General features: G+C 40.3%; 1 protein-coding gene across 3 annotated transcripts in view; it reads right to left on the bottom strand.

Annotated features, from left to right (window-relative positions):
* Nucleotides 1-22,442, bottom strand: part of MMP16 (matrix metallopeptidase 16) — a 299,876-nt gene that overhangs the window by 8,110 nt on the left and 269,324 nt on the right. For all 3 annotated transcript variants that reach the window (XM_073550535.1, XM_073550536.1, XM_073550537.1), the window contains 3 exons: nt 21,103-21,241; nt 12,660-12,810; nt 551-666 (listed from right to left, as the gene is read on the bottom strand). In XM_073550535.1, coding sequence (XP_073406636.1) covers nt 551-666; nt 12,660-12,810; nt 21,103-21,241 — 406 coding nt within the window. The remainder of the gene's footprint in view (nt 1-550; nt 667-12,659; nt 12,811-21,102; nt 21,242-22,442) is intronic.

The raw sequence follows: 22,442 nt of genomic DNA, 5'->3' as shown, positions 1-22,442 counted from the left end.
CCAATTTAGTGCTTCAGGAAGTCAGTAAAAAGTAGTTAGGAGTGTTCAAATCAAGAAAATGATAAGGGTGCCCATACTTTTGCACCGGTCAAATTTTGTTTAAATGCAGATTGCACATTTTCTGTTAGTACAATAAACCTCATTTGAATCTAGAAATATAACTGAGTCCATCAGTTATTAGATATATGAAACTGAAATAGCTGTTGCAAAAACCAAAATTGTTATAAAGAAAAAAGGTTAACATTAATAGGGGTGCCCAAACTTTTACATATGACTGTATATCCAAAAACATTTGCACTGCCTTTAAATTAAATTAAAGACAAACATATGTAATCTCTCCCACATTGTTCCTGGAGGATACAGTCTAATGTCCTGTAGGAAATGTTCAGAACGTGATCGTTCCCTTTACTCCATTGGATGCTCAGAATTAGGTTGTATAATGAAGGACTATGGTGTTTTCCATAGATCATTGGTTAATATGATCCGATTATGTTTATCCATTCCGATGACATGTAACAATCAATATAAACCTACTCAGTGTTTTACATACCATTCTCTTTGTCAACAAATGCTCCTTCTGGTGATTCTGGTATCCCTTTCCATATGGTAATTGATTTGGGATAACCAGGGTCCATAACTCTCATTTCTTCATTATATCTCCAGTACCTAAAACAACGTAACTTTATTTTACTTTATGTTTTTACTTAGTATTAGTAAAGGGTCAGCAATTTTAAAAAAATGTCTTCTAGAAACCCAAGTCAAGAAATACTGGAAAATGCTAAATATTTTATTAGGGAATCATATTTCATTGTCATAAATTTAAAGGGGTATTCTTAAGTTTCGAAGATATCCAATGAAATAGGGAATAACTTCCCAATGGCTGGGACTTCCACCGATCCCAAGAGCCAGAGCTTTGAAGTGCCATATGTGAATGGAGCGGTGGTCGATTATACAAACTACGATCCTTTCATTCTTGATGGGACCACTGGATATTGCCTGGCCCTGTGCTGGCCACATCCACTCCCATGACTGAATAAGCAGTGTGAGTGATCACCACAGCTCCATTCACTTTTGGCTCTTTATAGTCCCGGGTTTTCTGGACAGGTGGGGTTCCCAGTGGTTGGATCCCAGCGATCGGGAACATATCCATGTTAAGTGTAGGGCATAGTTTCCAAACTTGAGATACCCCTTTACCATGAAGATCATCCACAGTATTTTAGCTTTTTACTCCGTCATACATCTTGTAGACCTTGTAGCTATTTTCGAACAACTGACACTATATCAAACTAAAATAAAAGATAAACGGAAGACTATGAAATTTTTTCTAATACAAATTCAAAACCATCATTGCGACAAGCTGGCTAAACCCTTGGGTTATTCCAAATAACAAAGTTTTCAAATTACTAATATTTAGGTGCAGGAAAGATATATATCTTTGTACCGTGTTAGCCAGTAGATAGAAAAATATTCAGAATTGAGAGTCCTCAGTGATTGATACCTTTTAATGGCTAACTGGAAAGATGGTAACACATTGCAAGTTTTCGAGACTACGCAGGTCTCTTCAGCAGACACTGACTAATACAACATCTGAAGAGTCACATATTTATGCACAAAACAGCACAGAAATAACGCAATGGATAAATAACTCACATCAGGACTACAAGATCCCAGGTACTTTCAGTTGCATCACATCTAATGTGGTGTACTTAATTATTTGTACTAAATGTCCAACTGGGGGTCTGTATGTGGGGGAGACCGGGCAAAAACTGAGAACAAGGACGAATTCTCACCACCACATAATAAGAGAAAAAAGAATGGATCTACCTGTGGCAAAACATTTTTGTATCCCAGGTCATAGCACGATAGACATTAAATTACTTGTTTTAAAAGGTAACTTCGAGTCTCAGAGAGACAGGAGGGTCAGGGAGTATACATTTATGACAACCTTTGACACACTCAATGCAGGAATAAATGTGTCGCATGTATTTATGTCTTTTCACATCAAATAAGAAATTTGCTCCTCAGACCTTCTGGGAGCATCAAAACACAGTACCAGACCCCAATCATTGGACAATAAAACTTTCACACTCCTCCCATAATGACAATTCTGCTTCACATCACTTGTCTTATCTATTGCGTTATTTCTGTGCTGTCTTGTGTATAAATATGTGATTCTTCAGATGTTGTATTAGTCTATATACCTGATGAAGAGACCTGAGTAGTCTCGAAAACTTGCAATGTGTCACCATCTTTTCAGTTAGCCATTAAAAGGTATCAACCACTGAGGACTCTCAATTCCTAATATTTAGGTGATAATTTGCTGATTGCTGGGGACCAAAACACTAGAAAATCCATGACTGTCTTTCTCTGGCAGTCCCACAGATTTTGAAATGAACAGCAGTGGACATACTTGACTGCTGCATCATTAAGATGGAGAGACTCTTGTTTCCCATTCTCATGACCATGTGGGTCCCAGTATTAAGACGCTAACACCTCTGATGGGTGACAACCTCTGTTCTTTGGATAAAGCCTTGAACCCTTTGAAGTATTTATATGAACTTATGTACATGGCGTATAGTAAGTAACGCAACATACAATTAAATCAAGCTGTCATTTCTACTTCTGCCCACACTGCTGTTCCATTCATTCGACACTTGACTGCTGGAAAAAGCCAAGTATAGTCCTTTGGCAGTCCCATAGAGCATGAATGGATGTTGCAAGTTTTTAATAGCAGGATACATTAAGATACAATTCAGAAATATATAATATTGCAACCTACCAGTTTATAGTGTTTGCCATCAAAGAAACAAAAACAACGAAAAAAGAAATGGCCATATTTGAGAAAAGAAAAAAATTAAGAAGCTCCTCTTACAAGTGTTCTCCTTTGAAGATAAGTTACTGCCTAACCACAGGATTGGTGATAACTTTAAGATAGTTGGAGATCCTCACCAATTATTGGCAGAACGGGAAACTACTATCCCATTCCCCATTAGAAAGGAGCGGCAGTACTCATGCCCGACCGATATTCCTTTCATTGCCAAAGGAAATGCTAATCGCTTTACTCAACATTTTGAAGCCGCCCCATAGAGAATGGATGGAGCGGTGCTACGTACACTGCTGCTCTATACTAATGAGGATAAAAGTTTCTTGTTCTGCCAGTTGGTACTAGTCTCAGCAGATCGACCTCTCTATAAGATATCACCATAACTAGGATAGGTGATACCTTATCTTGAATGGACAACCCCTTAAAGATGATTAGATTATCTCTTAATATTAATCCAACATAGTAAGCTGAAATTGTGAAACAGATCCATCATTCCTGAAAACTGGGACACTGATGAGCTGAAGTGTTGAAGTGCTCTCTGAAGCCTCCTGTGATACCACACACTATTTTTGGAAGGAGTGTGATTGCTGAGTATGATAATTAGAAGTAAAAATTGATTATCTTCACCATAATGACTCTTCAAAATGAATCAACAACTACATAGATAGCTACTTCACATGCCAATAAATACTTATTCCTCTAGATGGAAATTAACTCAAGGCATCTGAGTAATGTATGGAACAATTGACCTAATGAAGAGATTTAAAATGATCTTGTCCCATATGCTTTTCTTGAATTTTTTGCATGAAATTCCCGACCACATACAGAACATATCGGTTTAGAACTTATCAGTAAATAGAGAATTGAGGGTCTGTATAGTGTAGAGGCACAGAAAATGATTTACTATAGAAAAAGGGTTTTAAGTGAACTTATAATGTTAATCTTGTCAGAAGCTCACGGGAACTGTTTCTGATCACGTTTATAAGTAGACCTTGTAGTTTCCCATAGTTATGTCAATATCCCAATCACTAACATCATTAGAGTTGTGAAATTGATCCCCATTGGCATTGCTGAATTTCATCCCAAAAGCCAAACAACGTTCCTCATTTCCAAAATCAGCTTCTCTGGTTCTGCTAAGATCCGGTTTTCTCAAAGCTGGTAGTAAAATTAAGGAAATATAGTATAATAAAAGAGCATCATAGTTCTGTGGCATGTAATAAAAAGAGCATTATGTTTGTTGTCCCAAATTTTGGTGTCCAAGGGTGACTTCTCTATTTCACAGCTGTTGGGGCCCTCTGGAGAAAAGAGATTTCAAAGCCTCATGAGGCATCGATCCTCATCCAACTACCTTTGATTGGCAACGCTCGTGTCCAATCTCTATGCTTACAATCTCTAGACTAATCACTTCACTTAACTAAGAGTAATATAATACAGGGTGGGCCATTTATATGGATACACCTAAATAAAATAGGAATGGTTGGTGATATCAACTTCCTGTTTGTGGCACATTAGTATATGGGAGGGGGGAAACTTTTCAAGATGGGCGGCCATTTTGAAGTTGGCCATTTTAGATCCAACTTTATTTTTTTCAACGGGACACAAAACTTATTGAGAATTTCACAAGAAAAACAATGGTGTGCTTGGTTTTAACGTAACTTTATTCTTTCATGAGTTATTTACACGTTTATGACCACTTATAAAATGTGTTCAAAGTGCTGCCCATTGTGTTGGATTGTCAATGCAACCCTCTTCTCCCACTCTTGACACACTGATAGCAAAAAGAAGCACCCAGTCAGTGAATTGGGGAGAGTAACTAAAAAAACTGTGTCTAAGTAAGAAGTTCACGCCTCAATGATGGAGGGGATGACCTGATCAAGACTTACTGCAAAAACAACATTATGGTGACCTGGACTCTACAGCTGATTGTTGTGTTTATTGGAAAAGGTTCAGCAGAATTTGTAGACAAATGTTTGCATACATATGTGTCCAGCAAGCGGTCCTACTGTGTGATTGACAGCTATCTCTCCATGTATAGTCATACAGAGAAGACTGTCAATAATTGAATAGCACTGCCCACTGGACTCAGATGTGTACAAACACCAGAGAGTTCAATGAAAAAAATGCAACTTTCCTGAAACTTTTTCAATAAAAACGTCTCTCATTCTTAACTGCTCCTCCTGTTCTATCACATCCTGCCTGAAAATTTACACAATTTTCAATGTGATAGGTTCCTTTTAAGTGTTCCAACTACAAGTAGACTCAAAGCCGACTTGTGGCAGTATCCTGTATACAACTGTTCCCTGTAACTACATATAACTACTTTGTACCTATAAACCGTGATGGTTATGATGTGTATCTCTGCGTGATTCTGTTTTGCCCCTAAAGAAGTTGGACTGCCATCTTACAGACTACCATTCCCTTCCAATCTTACAGCTCCAGTGACTACAAACCTAAAATAATAGTGAAAAAACACATTCTGCACCTAACCACTCTCCAAAAAAGTCTAATTTTTGCTTTACATTTACAGTATACTCCACAACTTATATTTTTCTAAGATCTACCCGAGACATTTTTTTAGCTTTGGGTGAAAAGAGAATTAATTCCATGTGGTTCTATGCTTGTAACCCCCATTGTGCCACACTTCTTGCTGCTTATTTAGTCACTATGTTTTTCCTTTAATACCTTTTTCTAAGAGAGGAACTAGACCTAATTCATTCACACCATAATTTACTACGCTCAGTTTTGAAAGGATTGGCAATATGAAAGAACATGGACTATTTTGGAAAATAATGAAAAATGTCCCTTGCAGGTGTAAAATAATCACATTGCTGAATGACATTAATGCTTTCCAAATACCAGAATATATTAACGACAGCAAGAATTTGCTGAGCAACATCTTTATATCTAGTAAAGGCTTACATATTTTAATTTCCATTACTTCTGCACCAAACCACAGGATCTTGCTCAATATTTTGCAGGAAAGAAATTCTGAAATATTTTATTCTGACAGAACTAATAGATTAAATGTTGAAACTCAAAAAAAAAAGTATAAATCTCTCCTGTGCCTGTCAAATTGCCTTCCAATGTGTTCCCTTAATTTAAATCACTTTCTATCAGCAGCTGCCCACTACCATATCAGCTCTATAGCCTCAGGCGAAATACACGACAAATTCTTTTTCCAGCATTAAAATCTCATTGGTAAAATGTAATGGCAAAAATATTGCAAGTGGACCCTCTTTCGTTTATCAGATTATATTAAAAATATACAGTCCACCCTTACCTTTCTGAGAATTTAATTAAGAACTCCTATTTCTATCCAATAACTTATGGTACTTGCTAATTATGCAAATAGCCTCTTCAGAGAGGAAGACTACTTGAACTCTATCGCCACCTATTGGGGCAAGCAATCCTTAGTGAATATCAACACTTTATCGAGCCTTGCTATAGAACTTAGGATATAAGCCAAACCAGACAGTCTATTTGCAAACACAAGTTTCTGGGTCTTTGCCGCTGACCATTGCAAAGCAAAAAGTCTAATTTGGCTGGATGAGAGGCCCCTATCATAGAATCATAGAATCATAGAATCGTAGAGTTGGAAGGGACCTCCTGGGCCATCTGGTCCAACCCCCTGCTCAAAGCAGGATTCGCTAAATCATCCCAGTCAGATGTCTGTCCAGCCTCTGTTTGAAGACTTCCATTGAAGGAGAACTCACCACTTCTCGTGGCAGCCTGTTCCACTCATTGATCACTCTAACTGTCAAAAAGTTTTTTCTAATATCTAATCTGTGTCTCTTCCCATTCAGTTTCATCCCATTGCTTCTAGTCTTTCCTTGTGCAAATGAGAATAAAGTTGATCCTTCTACAATGTGACAGCCCTTTAGATATTTGTAGACAGCTATTAAGTCTCCTCTCAGTCTTCTCTTTTGCAAACTAAACATTCCCAAATCCTGCAACCTTTCCTCATAAGACAGGGTTTGCAGACCGGTCACCATTCTGGTCGCTCTTTTCTGAACTTGCTCCAGTTTGTTGATGTCTTTTTTAAAATGTGGTGCCCAAAACTGGACACAATATTCCAGATGAGGTCTGACCAAAGAGGAGTAGAGGGAAATAATGACTTCACGTGATCTAGACTGTATGCTTCTGTTAATACATCCTAGAATTGCATTTGCCTTTTTTGCTGCTGCATCACACTGTTGACTCATATTCAGTCTGTGATCTATTAGTATACCCAAGTCTTTTTCACATGTGCTGTCACTTAGCCCTATTCCTCCCATTCTATATATGCTTTTTTCATTTTTATTGCCCAGATGTAGTACTTTGCATTTCTCCCTGTTAAAAACCATTCTGTTAGTTGCTGCCCACTTCTCCAGTTTATTTAAATCTTTTTGAATCCTCTCTCTCTCTTCTCTAGTATTAGCTATCCCTCCTAGCTTTGTGTCATCAGCAAATTTAATCAGTTTACCCTCAATTCCTTCATCTAAATCGTTGATAAAGATGTTGAACAATACAGGGCCCAGGACAGAGCCCTGTGGTACCCCACTTGAGACATTCTTCCAACTGGATGTGCAGCCATTTACGACCACTCTTTGGGTCCGATCACTAAGCCAGTTATGAATCCACCTAACAGTTGCCTTGTCCATTCCATACTTAGTCATTTTTTCAATAAGGATTGTATGAGAGACTTTGTCAAATGCTTTGCTGAAGTCAAGATATACTATATCTACAGCATTTCCTTGATCCACCCAATCAGTGATACCGTCATAGAAGGAAATTAAGTTAGTCTGACATGACTTATTAGTTAGAAACCCATGCTGACTCTGTTTAATCACTTCATTCTTATCCAGGTATTGACATACATGTTGTTTAATAATTTGTTCAAAGATCTTTCCTGGTATAGAAGTCAGACTCACCGGCCTATAGTTGCCTGGGTCCACCTTCTTCCCCTGGCAACTATAGGCCGGTGAGTCTGACTGGATGGAGATCAGCTAAATTAGACCTCTTACTTTGCACTGATGAGGGGCAAACCCCCTGAAACATTTGTCTGCATGTAGAGTGTCTGGTTTGGCGTTAATCCTAAGTCATGTGGCAAGGCTGATCTTGACTTTTACAATTTCTACTTCCAATAGGTGGAACTAGAGTTCAAGTCCTCTTGTTGGAGTTCATTGTCCGCATGTTAAATGTTTCAGAGGAGCATTGTATGCCCTCTGTCGGTATGTAATGTTCTACAATGGTACATGCTAACAAAACTCTTAACTAGCTGTAATTCAAATTGTAACCACTGGGTGGCTGCATACTGACACACATACCATAAATAACGTTCAGCAAACATGAACTGTAAAATTCAGTGTTTGTACTGGACACCTAGTGTTTGGTGCTTAACTCCGAACATTGACTTCTCCCTCAGCCAATCAACAAGCTTTTAAGTTGTGGGCACTTTCGCATCCATCACAGCCCTCTATAACATCGGATCATGAGTGGCGACTCTACTCGAGTGAGGAACAGTGCAAATTAAATAAATAATTTAAAAAAAACCATGTGGGGTCTCCCATATTTTTAATAACCATCTGCTAACAGCTAAATCAAATGGTCATTACTCCATGCTAATTCTCTTGGATCTCTCTGCAGCATTCGACACTGTGGATCATCAGCTCCTCCTCACTATGCTCCATTCCATTGGCCTCAAGGACACCGTTCTCTCCTGGTTCTCCTCCTATCTCTCCGACCGCTCCTTTACTGTTTCTTTTGCCGGTTCCTCCTCCTCTCACCTTCCCCTTACTGTTGGGGTTCCTCAAGGATCGGTTCTAGGCCCCCTCCTCTTCTCTTTGTACACTGCCCCTATTGGTCAAACAATCAGTAGATTTGGTTTCCAGTACCATCTCTATGCTGATGACACCCAATTATACGCTTCTTCTCCTGACATCACGCCAGCCTTTCTAGAAAACACTGGCGATTGTCTAAATGCTGTGTCTAATATCATGTCCTCACTATATCTGAAACTGAACCTGTCAAAGACTGAACTCCTGGTGTTTCCTCCCGCTACTAATGTACCTATACCCGACATTGCTATTTCTGTGTGTGGTTCCACTATTACTCCCCAGCAACATGCCCGCTGTCTTGGGGTCATACTTGATTCCGAGCTTTCCTTTGCCCCCCACATTCGATCACTGGCTCGCTCTTGTCATCTGCACCTCAAAAACATTTCTAGAATTCGACCTTTTCTTACTTTTGACTCTGCAAAAACTCTTACTGTTTCTCTTATTCATTCTCGTCTCGACTATTGTAACTCTCTTCTAATCGGTCTCCCTCTTACCAAACTCTCCCCTCTCCAATCTGTCTTGAATGCTGCAGCCAGGATCATATTCCTCACCAATCGTTACACCGATGCCTCTACCTTGTGCCAGTCATTACACTGGCTACCCATCCACTCCAGAATTCAGTATAAACTTATTACCCTCACCCACAAAGCCCTCCATGGCTCACCACCACCCTACATCTCCTCCCTTGTTTCAGTATACCACCCTACCCGCGCCCTCCGTTCTGCTGATGACCTGAGGTTAGTATCCTCAATAGTCAGAACCTCCCACTCCCGTCTCCAAGACTTTACACGTGCCGCTCCAATTCTTTGGAATGCACTTCCCAGGTCAATACGATTAGTCCCCAATCCCCACAATTTTAAGCGTGTCCTGAAAACGCATTTATTCAGACTGGCCTATCGCCTCAACACATTAACCTAACCTATCCCTGTGTGGCAGAGCCAAAAGTTTTACCATAACCAGGTTCCCAGCATCATGTTCCCACATGCTTTATGCATCCATTAGCCCTCTGTGTCTGTACTGTTACACACTTAACATTATGGCTGGTCCATACAATCAGAGCAACTGTTACCACCCACCTTTCGTGTCTACCTCTTTCCTCATAGACTGTAAGCTTGCGAGCAGGGCCCTCACTCCTCTTGTTAATTGTTATAATCTACTGTATGTGATTATTGTTATGCTGTAATGTCTATTGTCTGTACAAATCCCCTCTGAAATATAAAGTGCTGCGGAATATGTCGGCGCTATAAAAATAAAATTTATTATTATTATTATTATTATTATTATTATTATTATTATATTATAACCAGCCAAGGGACAGCAGACAGCTGTGAGCTGGTCTTATTACGCTGGGATGGGGCCAATATCCATGGAACTTCCCAGCCTATTAACATCAGCCCCCTGATGTCTGCTTCTGCAAAGTTCAGGTTCATTAACATACATGGGGTCAAGCTTTGGTAGGAAGGGGGAAGGTAAGGAAGGACAAATACATTAATAAAGAAAATTTAGAGGGCACCACACAAAAAGGGATACACAGGAAGTCTGTAAAACAACAACCATGGAAAAATAGAGAAAAGCTACAGACTTAAACCAGGATCACCTGAATAAACAAAATCATTTTATTGGATACAAAAATGGACATAACCTGTTAAAAACATTTAAAAAGTCATAAATATGACAATAGACCCTACTGGCCCACAAGAGAGCTAGAAAACTCCCCCAAAACAACACATGATGTACACAAATGGTTAATGTTGGCTCATATCTCAAAAGACAATATAGCATACAGGACAATGGATGTAGAAATCAGTGATAATCACACAAGGTAATTACTAAATATAAGCATAAAACAACTACACTTGTAAAGATGTAGAACAATACCTAATCATTTGTCACCAACATGCTAATATAAGCTGTAGAAATGCAGCCATAAACAATCCCCAATAACTTCAATCACCATGTGTAAACATGTGAAAAATCCACAGGGAGGGAAGGGAAAAATTCCCAGAAATGCATAATATTATTGTCACAAATGACATACATACAAAAAACCACTCAAATGCAATGGATACCCGTCCCTCCAAATGGAAGATGAATACAATCATATAAACATATCTATTGCTGAGGGAGCTTGTGGAGATGCCCGACGCGTCTCGCCACAACTGGGTGGCTTCGTCAGGGGCAAGTGGTTATACCAAAACATATCCTATATATATACTCAACAAATTAGCAAAATGGAATGCAGCTGCAGCGTTACCTCATCGAACACGTGCCTTTGGAGGCGGCGGCGGCAAATCCTAAGAGAGTCCATAGTAGTGTGTACACTCCACACGTGAATAGAAACAGATTCCGTAAAACCCGGAAGTACTAAAGAGTATTGAAAGCGCAGGTCTTGGTATAGTCGGCGCTTGCGCAGTCACATTGCTCGCATAACGAAATGCCCAACGCGCAGGTCTTAACAAAGTCGGCACCTGCGCAGTCACATACCGCCTCCTCACAACACAGGCGTCTGAAGCGGAAGTGCGTCACAGGAAAAGGGGAGTAACCATGGTAACGGGGAAAACAAAAACAAAACATGTTATACCGTGTGGTGATAGCGATTGCACAACATAAGTGCATCAAGAACAATCACTTTGCTTGCATAACGAAATACCCAACGCGCCTGCGCAGTCACATGCCGCCTCCTCACAACAGAAGCAAAAACAGTGCGATGATCACGATCGCACAGCATGAGTGCATCAAGAACAATCCTGGTGCACTAATAATGAACCAAACATAATTGAAAAGACCATCGATCGCAAGTTTGTACTTTAAATGTTAATATACAAAAGTAAATGACCTAACACTGTGCCTATCTAAATGTGATCGACACATGCGCAGCATCCTAATGACTACAAATGAACCGATGCATTTTCTTAAAGAATAATATCGGCGCAACCAAAAGCCAAATAGAAATAAGTAATGTCACACTGTACAGCCTCTATGAATTATAGTTTCAAATCTCAAAAGAAGTGAATGGTTCATCATATAGATGTTAACCTAAGAACTATATGTAGTGCTATATAGTTTCACATTCGCATAATATATTCATATGTCAACGAGTAAACAAAGCTTACGCATAAGATGTCTCATAAATCAATTACTTCGCAGTGCGCACACGCACCGAATGACCTACAGGAAGCAAGGAACCAAATTTTTCATGACCTCCTTGAGCGTTGAGATATATGGTGTCGTTGAATGTTCACGCCACCCATTGACAGAAACACAAACAAAGCACAGAATGAAAAATATGCAAAAATACCTTGCACAGTAAGACATATAATAGTAGTCAGCAAGTGCTGATAAAAAGATGACAACAATTACAGGGTATTTAGTGGATACGTTTTTAATATATTAGATAGGGACTGCTTCGATAGGGGTTACCTTGACGTGGTGGAGCAGCTTGGCATATATTTTTTTGCAAAAAAACGTATTGACTAAATACCCTGTAATTGTTGTCATCTTTTTATCAGCACTTGCTGACTACTATTATATGTCTTACTGCAAGGTATTTTTGCGTATTTTTCATTCTGTGCTTTGTTTGTGTTTCAGCTTATATTAGCATGTTGGTGACAAATGATTAGGTATTGTTCTACCTCTTTACAAGTGTAGTTGTTTTATGCTTATAGCTAGTAATTACCTTGTGTGATTATCACTGATTTCTACATCCAATGTCCTGTATGCTATATTGTCTTTTGAGATATGAGCCAACATTAACCATTTGTGTACATCATGTGTTGTTTTGGCTCTATTGTGGGCCAGTAGGGTCTATTGTCATATTTATGACTTTTTAAATGTTTTTAACAGGTTATGTCCATTTTTGTATCCAATAAAATGATTTTGTTTATTCAGGTGATCCTGGTTTAAGTCTGTAGCTTTTCTCTATTTTTCGAAGGACAAATACATGTTATGTATGTGCCAACTTTTTTGGCTTGGTGTAATTATTTTATAGATAAGTTCCCTTCGCTCCCATTATTACGTACCTGTCACCTTTGAAAAAATAGGTCTTCCCGACATCTTCCCACCAAACAGCAGTGTCTATCCCATAAGGTGGAATACCATGTCCTAGATGTATCAAGTCATGGGGATAACCAGGTTGTAATGTTGTATCTTTAAACACCCAATATTTGTTACCTAGAAAATGGAAACACAAAGACAAATGGAATCAACTCATTTCAGAATATTCAAAACACAGGAGTCCATTGTGAACCTGATGACAGTAATGGCAGAGTGCACAATTTGCCTTTGAGAATCGGATGATGGCACTTGCTTATTCATCTCTATGGGTCCGTGCAAAAAATCGGAATGTACTCATATCACATTCGAGTGTGGTCTGATTTTCACGAACTGACATTGTAGAGAAACTTTTTTTTGATTCTCTCCACCTCTGAGAAAATTGGATCAGACGCTGATCAGAGTGTGAATAGCATGATTGGCCTAATTTTCTCAGATGAGAGAAAAACAGTCGTGTGCACCTGCCCTCAGAGTGACAAAAGCCTTGAAGGGTTTATTTAATCCTACAAGTAAAGTAAAATTTCATGAAAAAACGTGAATGCAGATCTAGACATTAAAAACACGTGTAAAATATTATGTGCAGCTGGTCAGAGGTGATTGAATCTTTTAAAAGTCTAATTCACCTTTTAATTCAGCTTTGGTGAATTTTTTTCCCAAAAATTTGATTTACAGCAAACAAATTTTGTCAGGAATCACAGGTACCCCAATTGCCCTGAAAAGGCTTATATAACACTCTGCGGCCCCCTAGGACTGTGTTCAAACCATTTCAAGCTTTTTAACACGCAGTAGTGTCAATATAACCTCCAAATATATGAGTAAATCTGTACAGTATATTCAGAGTAGTTTGGCGATTTATTTCTATTTGTACTTCTAAACTGTGAGCTGTAACATCATTTTACTAAACAGATTTAAATCAAAATACTTGCTCTGCATTCCCTGCCTCGGCTTTTATATAGGCTATGACACAGCAAACACTGTGCTTTTTCAGCTGTTTTTTTGGCATGTTTTACACAGGTGTCCACAACAGAATATACAAAAGCAATATAGTCTGCTTCAGTTATTTTTTTTATAAGTTTCTTTGCCTTTTACATTTTAAAATGTGTTTTTTGTTTTTGACTGCGCTGTAAATAAATAATTTTAAAAAAATCGGTGTGAGTTCCCTTGTATTTTTGAGCCAGGCAAAACTCACAGCAGGGGGCTGCAACCCTCAGCTGTCAGCATTAGCAAGGCTGGTTTTTAAATAATTAAAAAAAGTGTGGGGCCCTCCCCATTTTTGACAACCAGCCAAGCTAAAGCAGACAGCTGGGGGCTAGTATTCTCAGTCTGGTAAGCGGTCGTAGATATTGACTCCCCCAGCCTAAAAATAGCAACTCACAGCTGCCCAGAAAAGACATACCTATTAGATGACCCAATTGTGGTGCTTTGCCTGGCTCTTCCCACTTGCCCTGTAGAGGTGGCAAGTGCGGTTTATATTTGTTTGGTTGATGTCACCTTTGTATTGTCAGGTGACATCAAGCCCACGGCTTAGTAATGGAGAGGCGTCTTATAGACGCCTCTCCATTACTAATCCTATAGTTATATTATAAATAAACACACAGCCAGAAAAAAATATTTTATTTGAAATAAAACAAAACCCACTTTTACTTATTTATTTAAAAATAACAAACACAGCTATTATACTCACCTAACGTCCATTTCATTGAAGCCAACGGCTCCTGCAATAAAAAAATAAATAAAAAACAACCATATCCCTCACCTGTCCGTGATTTTGTTCCATCCTGTAATCCATGTCTGGGGGATGAACAGTTTTCAACCTGGATGATGCCAAGATGCTGAGAACCACTGGGGAAGGCGCTTTTACGAGCTCAGAATCAGTGACTAGCGGTGACGTCATCGAGGTTACCGCCTGTCACTGAGGCTCCATCCCAGCTGGGCAAATGAACTGCAGTGACCTCAGTGAGATCACCGCTCGCACAGTGAGAAAGTCTCCTGCTGCAGTGTTGAGCTCAGAGACTTCCCCACATTTCACCTTGATAAACTTTACCTCCGATCACCCAGGTGCCATTAAAAGGCATATAAGATTCACTATGCTATAGCGAGGGTATTTCGATACAAGGATAGGGCAGGAAAGTGATTTTTTTTGTCCAGATGAAGGAAGAGTCCAGCTATATTTCTACTTTGGTTCATGTTTCCACCTTGATGACAACCTTTTTATCCCAATATTATATTTTATCTTTAGCCATTTATGGCCCTTTAACTTGGCACCACTCATAACACGTAATACATTTCTTTACCAATTGCCAATTATTGCAGTCCTATGAGTCCTAGCAAATACAGTATGACAACTGTCAGGTTGCTGCATGGCGGTGGCGGTATACATAAAAGTGAAAAGTACGTTCACCTTACTTTTGTGTTTCCCTAAAAACTGAATATTATTTTTACGTAGCCTCCAAATTGCAATACATATTACACTTTGTGCTAGAAGTGAAAAGCCACATGATGACATGTTATACAATTGGACTCTACTTTACCAAGAGAGTGGAGGGGAAAATGGAACTCAGGCAATTGCCCTGATGGCTGAGTTGTTTTAAATTGCAGCTTTAATAGTGCTTTTCCTTTTTGCTACGGCGCTAAAGAACAGACTTACACTCTGCAGCCTTGAAATTTTCCAATTTAACTCAATTCAGTTATCGAATAAAGATATCACTAGCGGTTCAATTTTCTCCTTAGATTAGAGGTCTATTGTATGATGGCTGATGTTTTTGTGATACACATTTGCTTCTGGCATTGACTAGATGAAAGAACGGAGGTGTAAGTTGATGCTTTGGGAAGCCGAGATGACGCTGAGACGTGCTGCACTGGCCATTAAAACACACAAACAGGAAAAACATATTTATTGTTGGAATTTTCCTAATTAGTTTTCTGTGCCAAATGTACGTAAGCATGAATACCATGAAATGGAATGAATCACAAAGTCATTTGGCATTGGCCTACGTACACTTCTCAACACTGAAACACCAAGAAAGAAAAGACGTGTAGTTATAGAAATCACAGGACGGACAGATCTGTTAATCATATTCAATTGATGAAAAAATGGAAACAAAATTTTCCGAAATTCTCGATTTATTCAGCATGAGGTATGAGAGCCATGCGACAACTCCTCGCACTTATTCGTCTTGGCTGCTATCAATGAGGTTATTAATGGTTGTCTGAGAAAGGTTCTGCCATGCTGAATGAACATGGGCAAATCATCAAGATCCGCTGCTGGCAGATCCTTTTGCAACTGCCAACCAATGAAGTCCCAAATGTGCTCGATAGTAGACAAGTCCAGAGATGCCATTAATAACTTCAATGGATAAATGACAAGGCTGTAAGTGCTGGGATTTGTGCACATGGTGCTCATGTTCAATACTGAATAAATATGGTTTGAAGATTTAACTTCCATATTTCACCATTTGCAGATCAGTAACATGTCTTTCTATCCTGTGATTTCCTCAATTCTATGACTTTTCCTTCTTGGTGTTGCAAGTTCAATACTGAGGAGTGTGTTTAAATAAACTGAATACATAAATACTGTAGATATTTTGGTCAATAAAGTGACCCTATTTAAAGGGAACCTGTCACCAGAAAAAACGGTATTAACCTGCACCTGGGGTTAATCTGCAGATTAATAGCGTTATTCATTTGCCCGGCGCCCGCACTTAGCTGAAGGCGGCGGGGAGAATATTATCTTTGTTCCCCCCCCCCCCCCCCCGCTGTGTTTCGTTTTCAGTTACGGGGCGGCGTCGGTTCAGTGATCGCTCTGAATATACAAAGCGGTGGCTGTGACCGCACCCCCGGCCCTGACTGACAGCCAGCCCCAATGCAAAGCGAGTGTCAGTGTCTGGATATCCCGTTGACTCCCATTATACTCTTCCCATTAGGAATTGCCCGGTTCGAGTAACGAGAATCCGAGAATTTTAGTGTTTGCTAATCTGCAATTAACACCTATATTCAGTGTTTGAACTATCTGACACAAATTATAATAAGCCAATGAAGCATTAATCTAAAAATCAACGTGTGCACTCAATAGTCACATGAAGACCTTTGGGGCTAAGGGTGGTTCATTTAAAAGTCCAATGAATAGGGTTCGATATTTGAAAATATTATATAAACATAAATGTTCTTGAGAGCATAAAAATGGTAAGGAACTGAAGTTCAAAGAAGATAGCTAACCCCTTCACAATGGGGACAATTTCCATTTTTACAATTTAGTTTTTTCCTCCTCTTCTTTCCAGAGCCATAATTTTTTTCTTCTTCTGTCAACAGGAGTATGAGGACTTTTTTTTTTTGCGGCACGAGTAGTACTTTTGATTGACACCATTCACTTTTGACACCTTTAGTTATAACTGAGCCCTTTTGCCATTAACATGATATTCTCTTCAATCATGACATTATAAAAAAATGGGTATTGGAGGTTTATCTAAGTAGCTGCATGTAGTAAGATGCTACAGGTTTTATGAGCACTGGGACTTTATACAATTTTTGGTTATCCATTTTTCTTCCCACCCACTAAAGACTATTTTGTGGACAGTATGTTCTTTATACCTGTGTCCAACTATCAACTCTTTCATTACTTTGTATTTTGAGGTTTATACCTACCTCTGTTCTGTACATTTTTTAAATAAACTTTGCTATATTTATTTGCAGACTATATTGATCTCTAACTCATCTGCATTCTTTTTTGAAGGGGTCCTCGGGGCATATGATATCAATCATCTATCATTGTGATAGGTCACTAATATAAAATTATTAGAAGTGCTACCGATCAGCTCTGGTGACTACCAGATGTAGAGACTTAACAGAGCTGCACTGCACAGCTCTGCTCAATATGTAGCAGCCACTGCCGGGTACTGCAGAGCCGATCCTAGTCAAGGGAATAGGAGCTGATCTCCAGTAGAGTTGAGAGAATATCTTCGGTTCTGGCTGATCAGCTGATCGCCACCACAGCTCCATGTGTCACGGTCACAGCACATTCATGGAGAGCCTCTGTGTTGGGCTGTCCATGCATGTGCTGTGACTATGACACAGCCGCGACACATGCAGCTGCGGCGGCGATACAGCTGTTCAGACAGCGCTATCTGGGAAGCAAGGTTCCTGCTGTAGCTTATTGCCGAATAAGCGGAGAACCGAAGATATTCGCTGAACTCTAATCTCCATTTCCTGGCAGCAGCAGCGACTTCACATTGTATGGTGCAATGGTTGCATTCAAAGCCAAATGCGTTTGCATCCGTTTGCAGCTGATCATTTGGGATGCTGGGTATTAAGCGGATAGGTTGGTATGGGTCATTAATATTACATGCCCCTAGGACGCCTTTAACGGCTCTTAATCAAGCAGTTCAGTAGGTTATGCCGCTTGGCCTGATAGTATAGTAGACCTGCTAATATAATATGTCGCCCTTAACAAGGAAGCATATTTTAGTGACCGGTCCTAAAGCCCTGCAAGTATGTGACCTAGACATAATTAGGCCCAGCTTGCAGCACTTAGAATAAGCCGAGGTCCTGAAAATACTGAGAAAAAGCAACAAAAATATATGAGAAACTTGCTGAATTTACGATAAAATTAATAAGCTTTGCTTTTTGGACTTTCCTATAAAAAAGCTTTGAGCACTAAGCATCCCTTATGTTAATGGCAGCGAGAACACTGCTCTGATTCTACAATGTGCCTGCCTGGAGTTTGCTCCTACAAATGGTGTCCGCACTTGCCAAGTACAGCAATATGTGATTTGGAAAGCTGAGACGAACAGGAAAATGTTATTTTTATTTCACAAGTGACTGGATCTAATAAATAGGGCAATCTGCTTTACTGGTTTCCCCCGTCTTGGCTGCAGCTAAGGTGACATAAACCTCACTGTTCCCATTCTGAATCCAAGGGCGTTCTCTCATCCATAACAATATTAGGGTGACCTATTTATTACCATCAGTCCTCTCCAAAAATTCTATGACTTGAGACACACTTGGTGTAAACTTCTCCTGACACATTTCATGCCACTCATTTTCCGATATGTCAAGTCAAGAGTAAAGGTAAAAAAAAAAGGTATCTGTACCTGTACTGAAAAATGTCTTTTTATGGCCTTATGTTAAAGGGTTTGATAACTATCTTAACACACATTAGTTGGATCCAGGGTGGTTAAAAATTCAAAAAAAAAATTAAATTGATACTTATCTATCTGGCTGGTGATGCGCTTTCTTCAAGAAAAAGAATTTAAAATTATATGCGGATCCCTCCAAAGGTATCAATGGTGAAAAAATATGAAGCACTTAGGTATCGACCTTGTCGGGGTGGTTCAGGGAGTATAGGAAATAGGTCAAAACTTAAAGAAAATCCACTGGAGAACGGAAACTCCAGCACCAGAAAAAAAATAAAATTAAAACATATATTTTACAGTGTGCAATAAAAACATGATGAAAGCATAAGAAAATTTAAGAAAGTTTAGGATAAATAGGCTTACGCATTTCGGGTTAGAAATAACCCGTAAGTAGTAAAGAAACAAAGTGGAGTCCAATCGGAGCTCGTATCCGGCCAATGAATTATTAGCATAGATATAAATGCAGCATATGAAGAAAATATATGGAAAAAATATATGCGCATTCGCACTCTACACCCCACCACCCCCACCAGAGTCCAGGCTTCTTTATATGGCAGGGTGTCAGGTGAGCACTGCAGCCAATCACTAGTCACATTGTTTCTTCTTCCCATTTGTGGGACTCAAAAATATTATACATTTATCATCGGGATATTCCATAAATGTACAAAATGGGAATACCCCTCTAACCTTCCCGCTGTTACGCCGCGCTCACACGGTGCCGGGACTTCTCGCCTGACGTCACCACTTCTGATGCCGTGGCCGCTCCGGGGATTCCATCAGGTGCGCACGCGCACCTCCCGCACTTGATTCCATGGCTGCGCTGTGTTGCTAGCGCGCCTGCGCTCCCTTCTTTGCTCTGTCTGCAGCCTCGCCGTCTTTATGGTCCTGGAGGACCTGACCCGGAAGTCCCAGCGCTCATGCCCTATATCAGGCTACCTCTTCCTACTGGAGGTGCCCGATTATTGTGCTTCCTGGCTTGGTCTGCTTGGTTCTTGCCTGGCTACATGCTGTACTCGGGTCCTCTGCCTTGTGCTCTGTTCCTGTACTATGCTTCATGCTCCGTTCCTGTACTCTGCCCTGCCGTGCTTCCTAGTACATGCTCTGTACCTACACTCTGCTCTGTGCTCTGCCGCGCTTCCCAGCACACACTCTGCTCCTGCACTGTGTACTGTTGTGCCTCTTGGCACACATTCTGCTCTGTGCCCTGTCGTGCTTCTTAGCACACCTTCTACCTAGCCTTGCACTCAGGTGTGCTTCTCTGCGCACTCTCTGTCTAACCCTGCACTCAGGAGTGCTTCCCAGCGCACGCTCTGTCTAACCCAGTACTCAGGCGTGCTCCTGTGCACGCGTCCTGCTTTGCTCGCACCCGGGCGTGCTTGTCTGTGCGCGCCATACGTGCTCCCGTGTACTCGCCTTGCACTATCCAGTATCTAGCGCACTCCCGTGCACATGCTTTGAATTGTTCTGTACCCTCCATGCTTCCTTACACTCACCCTGTACTGTCCTAAACCCTGCGTGCCCGTGTCCACGCTTTGCACACTTTTATACTCTGCACCTTCCCTGTGCATCTTGTTAGACACACTCACTCGTGTCTCCTGTGAGCCGGCCACCTGGTTCCAGCAGTCGTGGTACCTTATCCCCTGGGGCCTGCCACCAACACTCCCTGTATAGGGGGTGGTCCTCACTAGGCCAGCTCGCCCTGGGTGGGTTGGTGCCACAACCCAGGGGGTCCACTCCAGGAGTCGTCACACCCGCCATGTGGATGATAATGTAGATGTAGTGCCATCTTGATGTAGGGGGATGATTGACTCAAAGTGGATTCTGTGGATGTTAAAAATTCATTGGGTAGCCCAGTTTATATTACCAAAATGGACCATATTGTCGAGCTGTAGGGACGCAACCACTGTGATGTTGGCTGATCTCTAATGCTAGAATGCAGAGACCTGTAAAACCCCGCTTACACCATTGATTGACAGCTTCCTGTGCACACTGTATATTGACAAGTAGCCAATCAGCGGTGAGGGTGTGGCTGGACTGGGAGGAATGAGACACCTAGTCCTCTAATGATAATCTCCTGCTGATAAAACACTGATTTTATTGAAACAGAAAAACTCAGCTCAGTAAGTGACACATCAATGGAATCAGGGTCTCAGCCCATAAATCATGCTGATCTCAGATTACATAGCAAAAACCTGCTGACTGATTCCCTTAAGTGTAACATTATTATTTAATTTTCTTTGCACTGTTCCCCAATTAAGATGGTGATAAATGAAGTGTGTCTCACCTTTAAAGAAGACAAAGTTCCCCTCACTATTTTCATAGACGGCATCAATACTCGGTGGCAGTCCCCTCCAGAAGACACTTATCTGCATAGGATATCCATCCATTACTTTATTTTTTCTAACTCTCCAAAACCATTGATCCTGCAAAATTAGAAGCACAAACTTTATCAATATACATTGAGTTGAGAAACAAACAGTATATGGACATAGATGTACATGTACCAATGGCACTGACACACAAACCGTTCCAATGTCTCACTGCCACAAATCAAAATCAGCATCATTAGTCACTTATTCCTTAAAGGGGTTATCTGGGCCTTCAAAATCACTCGCATTCCCTTGTATGGGTGAGAACTTGCAATACCGTTCACAGCCACTGCACGATGTATGGATCTGTGCCTGCTCTGTTACGCCACAGACCCTATGGTCATTGGGATCATCGAGGTGATGGGACTCAAACTTCCACCATTTTGATATTAATGACATATCCTAAAGTTAGGTTGCCAAGGAGACGCAGCAGGGGGGATTTCGCAGATCGCACCACTGCTTCCAGTTGTCAAGGATAACAGCCGGGAGGTCACGCAAATCCCACCGCTGTCACCAGTTTGTCAGGGAGATGCAACTCCGCTAGCTCCAGTCGTCAAGACAATTACGTAATTGAGTAATGAGTGATGGACGAGGCCGTGGCTACTTCCACTACTAAGCCGGATATTGGGGTACCCACAGTGAGCGCATGGTATATACACCTCTGATTCCAAAGCATGGAATATATGTATATACTCCCCATACAGTCCTGCCAACTCCACAATAGCAAAAAGAACCACTAGCTGCCACCATCAATCATTTATACAGGTCAATTAGACACTCATTACAGGTAGTGTTTGGCTTAAGGGGTGTGGTTTACAGAGTAAGAGGAACAGAACTATTAAATGTTCTATATTTAATACAGAAAGGTAGGCAGTGTTTATAAAAAAAATACAAAGATGATACAAAATGAGAACAAAACAATACGGTATATACAATTACATATAATAAAAGGGATAACAAAATAAAATTACTAAACTTGTGTCACTCCTTAGGAAAACAGACAGAATCACAGCAAGCTGTACCTTCCAGAATTGACAAATGACCAAACTCAAATTCTGCTTTACATTGGATCAAGGTTATGTTCATGTACCTATCCTTGGTGAGCTCATATGGGGGCTAGATGTGGGATGTGCTAGGTCATTTAGAATTTTTGAGATCCACAATTTACAGAATACTTTGCCCCTGGACGTCCCAGGTGATAGATACTGTCGTTATGTGTCTTAGCATGATTTTACCTGTCTATAGATATAAAATA

Source organism: Dendrobates tinctorius, unplaced genomic scaffold (assembly GCF_039654945.1).
Source record: "Dendrobates tinctorius isolate UK_male_01 unplaced genomic scaffold, ASM3965494v1 ptg000165l, whole genome shotgun sequence".
In the NCBI taxonomy this organism is placed as follows: Eukaryota; Metazoa; Chordata; class Amphibia; order Anura; family Dendrobatidae; genus Dendrobates; species Dendrobates tinctorius.
The sequence above is the reverse complement of the archived record's forward strand: the minus strand, read 5'-3'. Positions and strand labels throughout refer to the sequence as shown.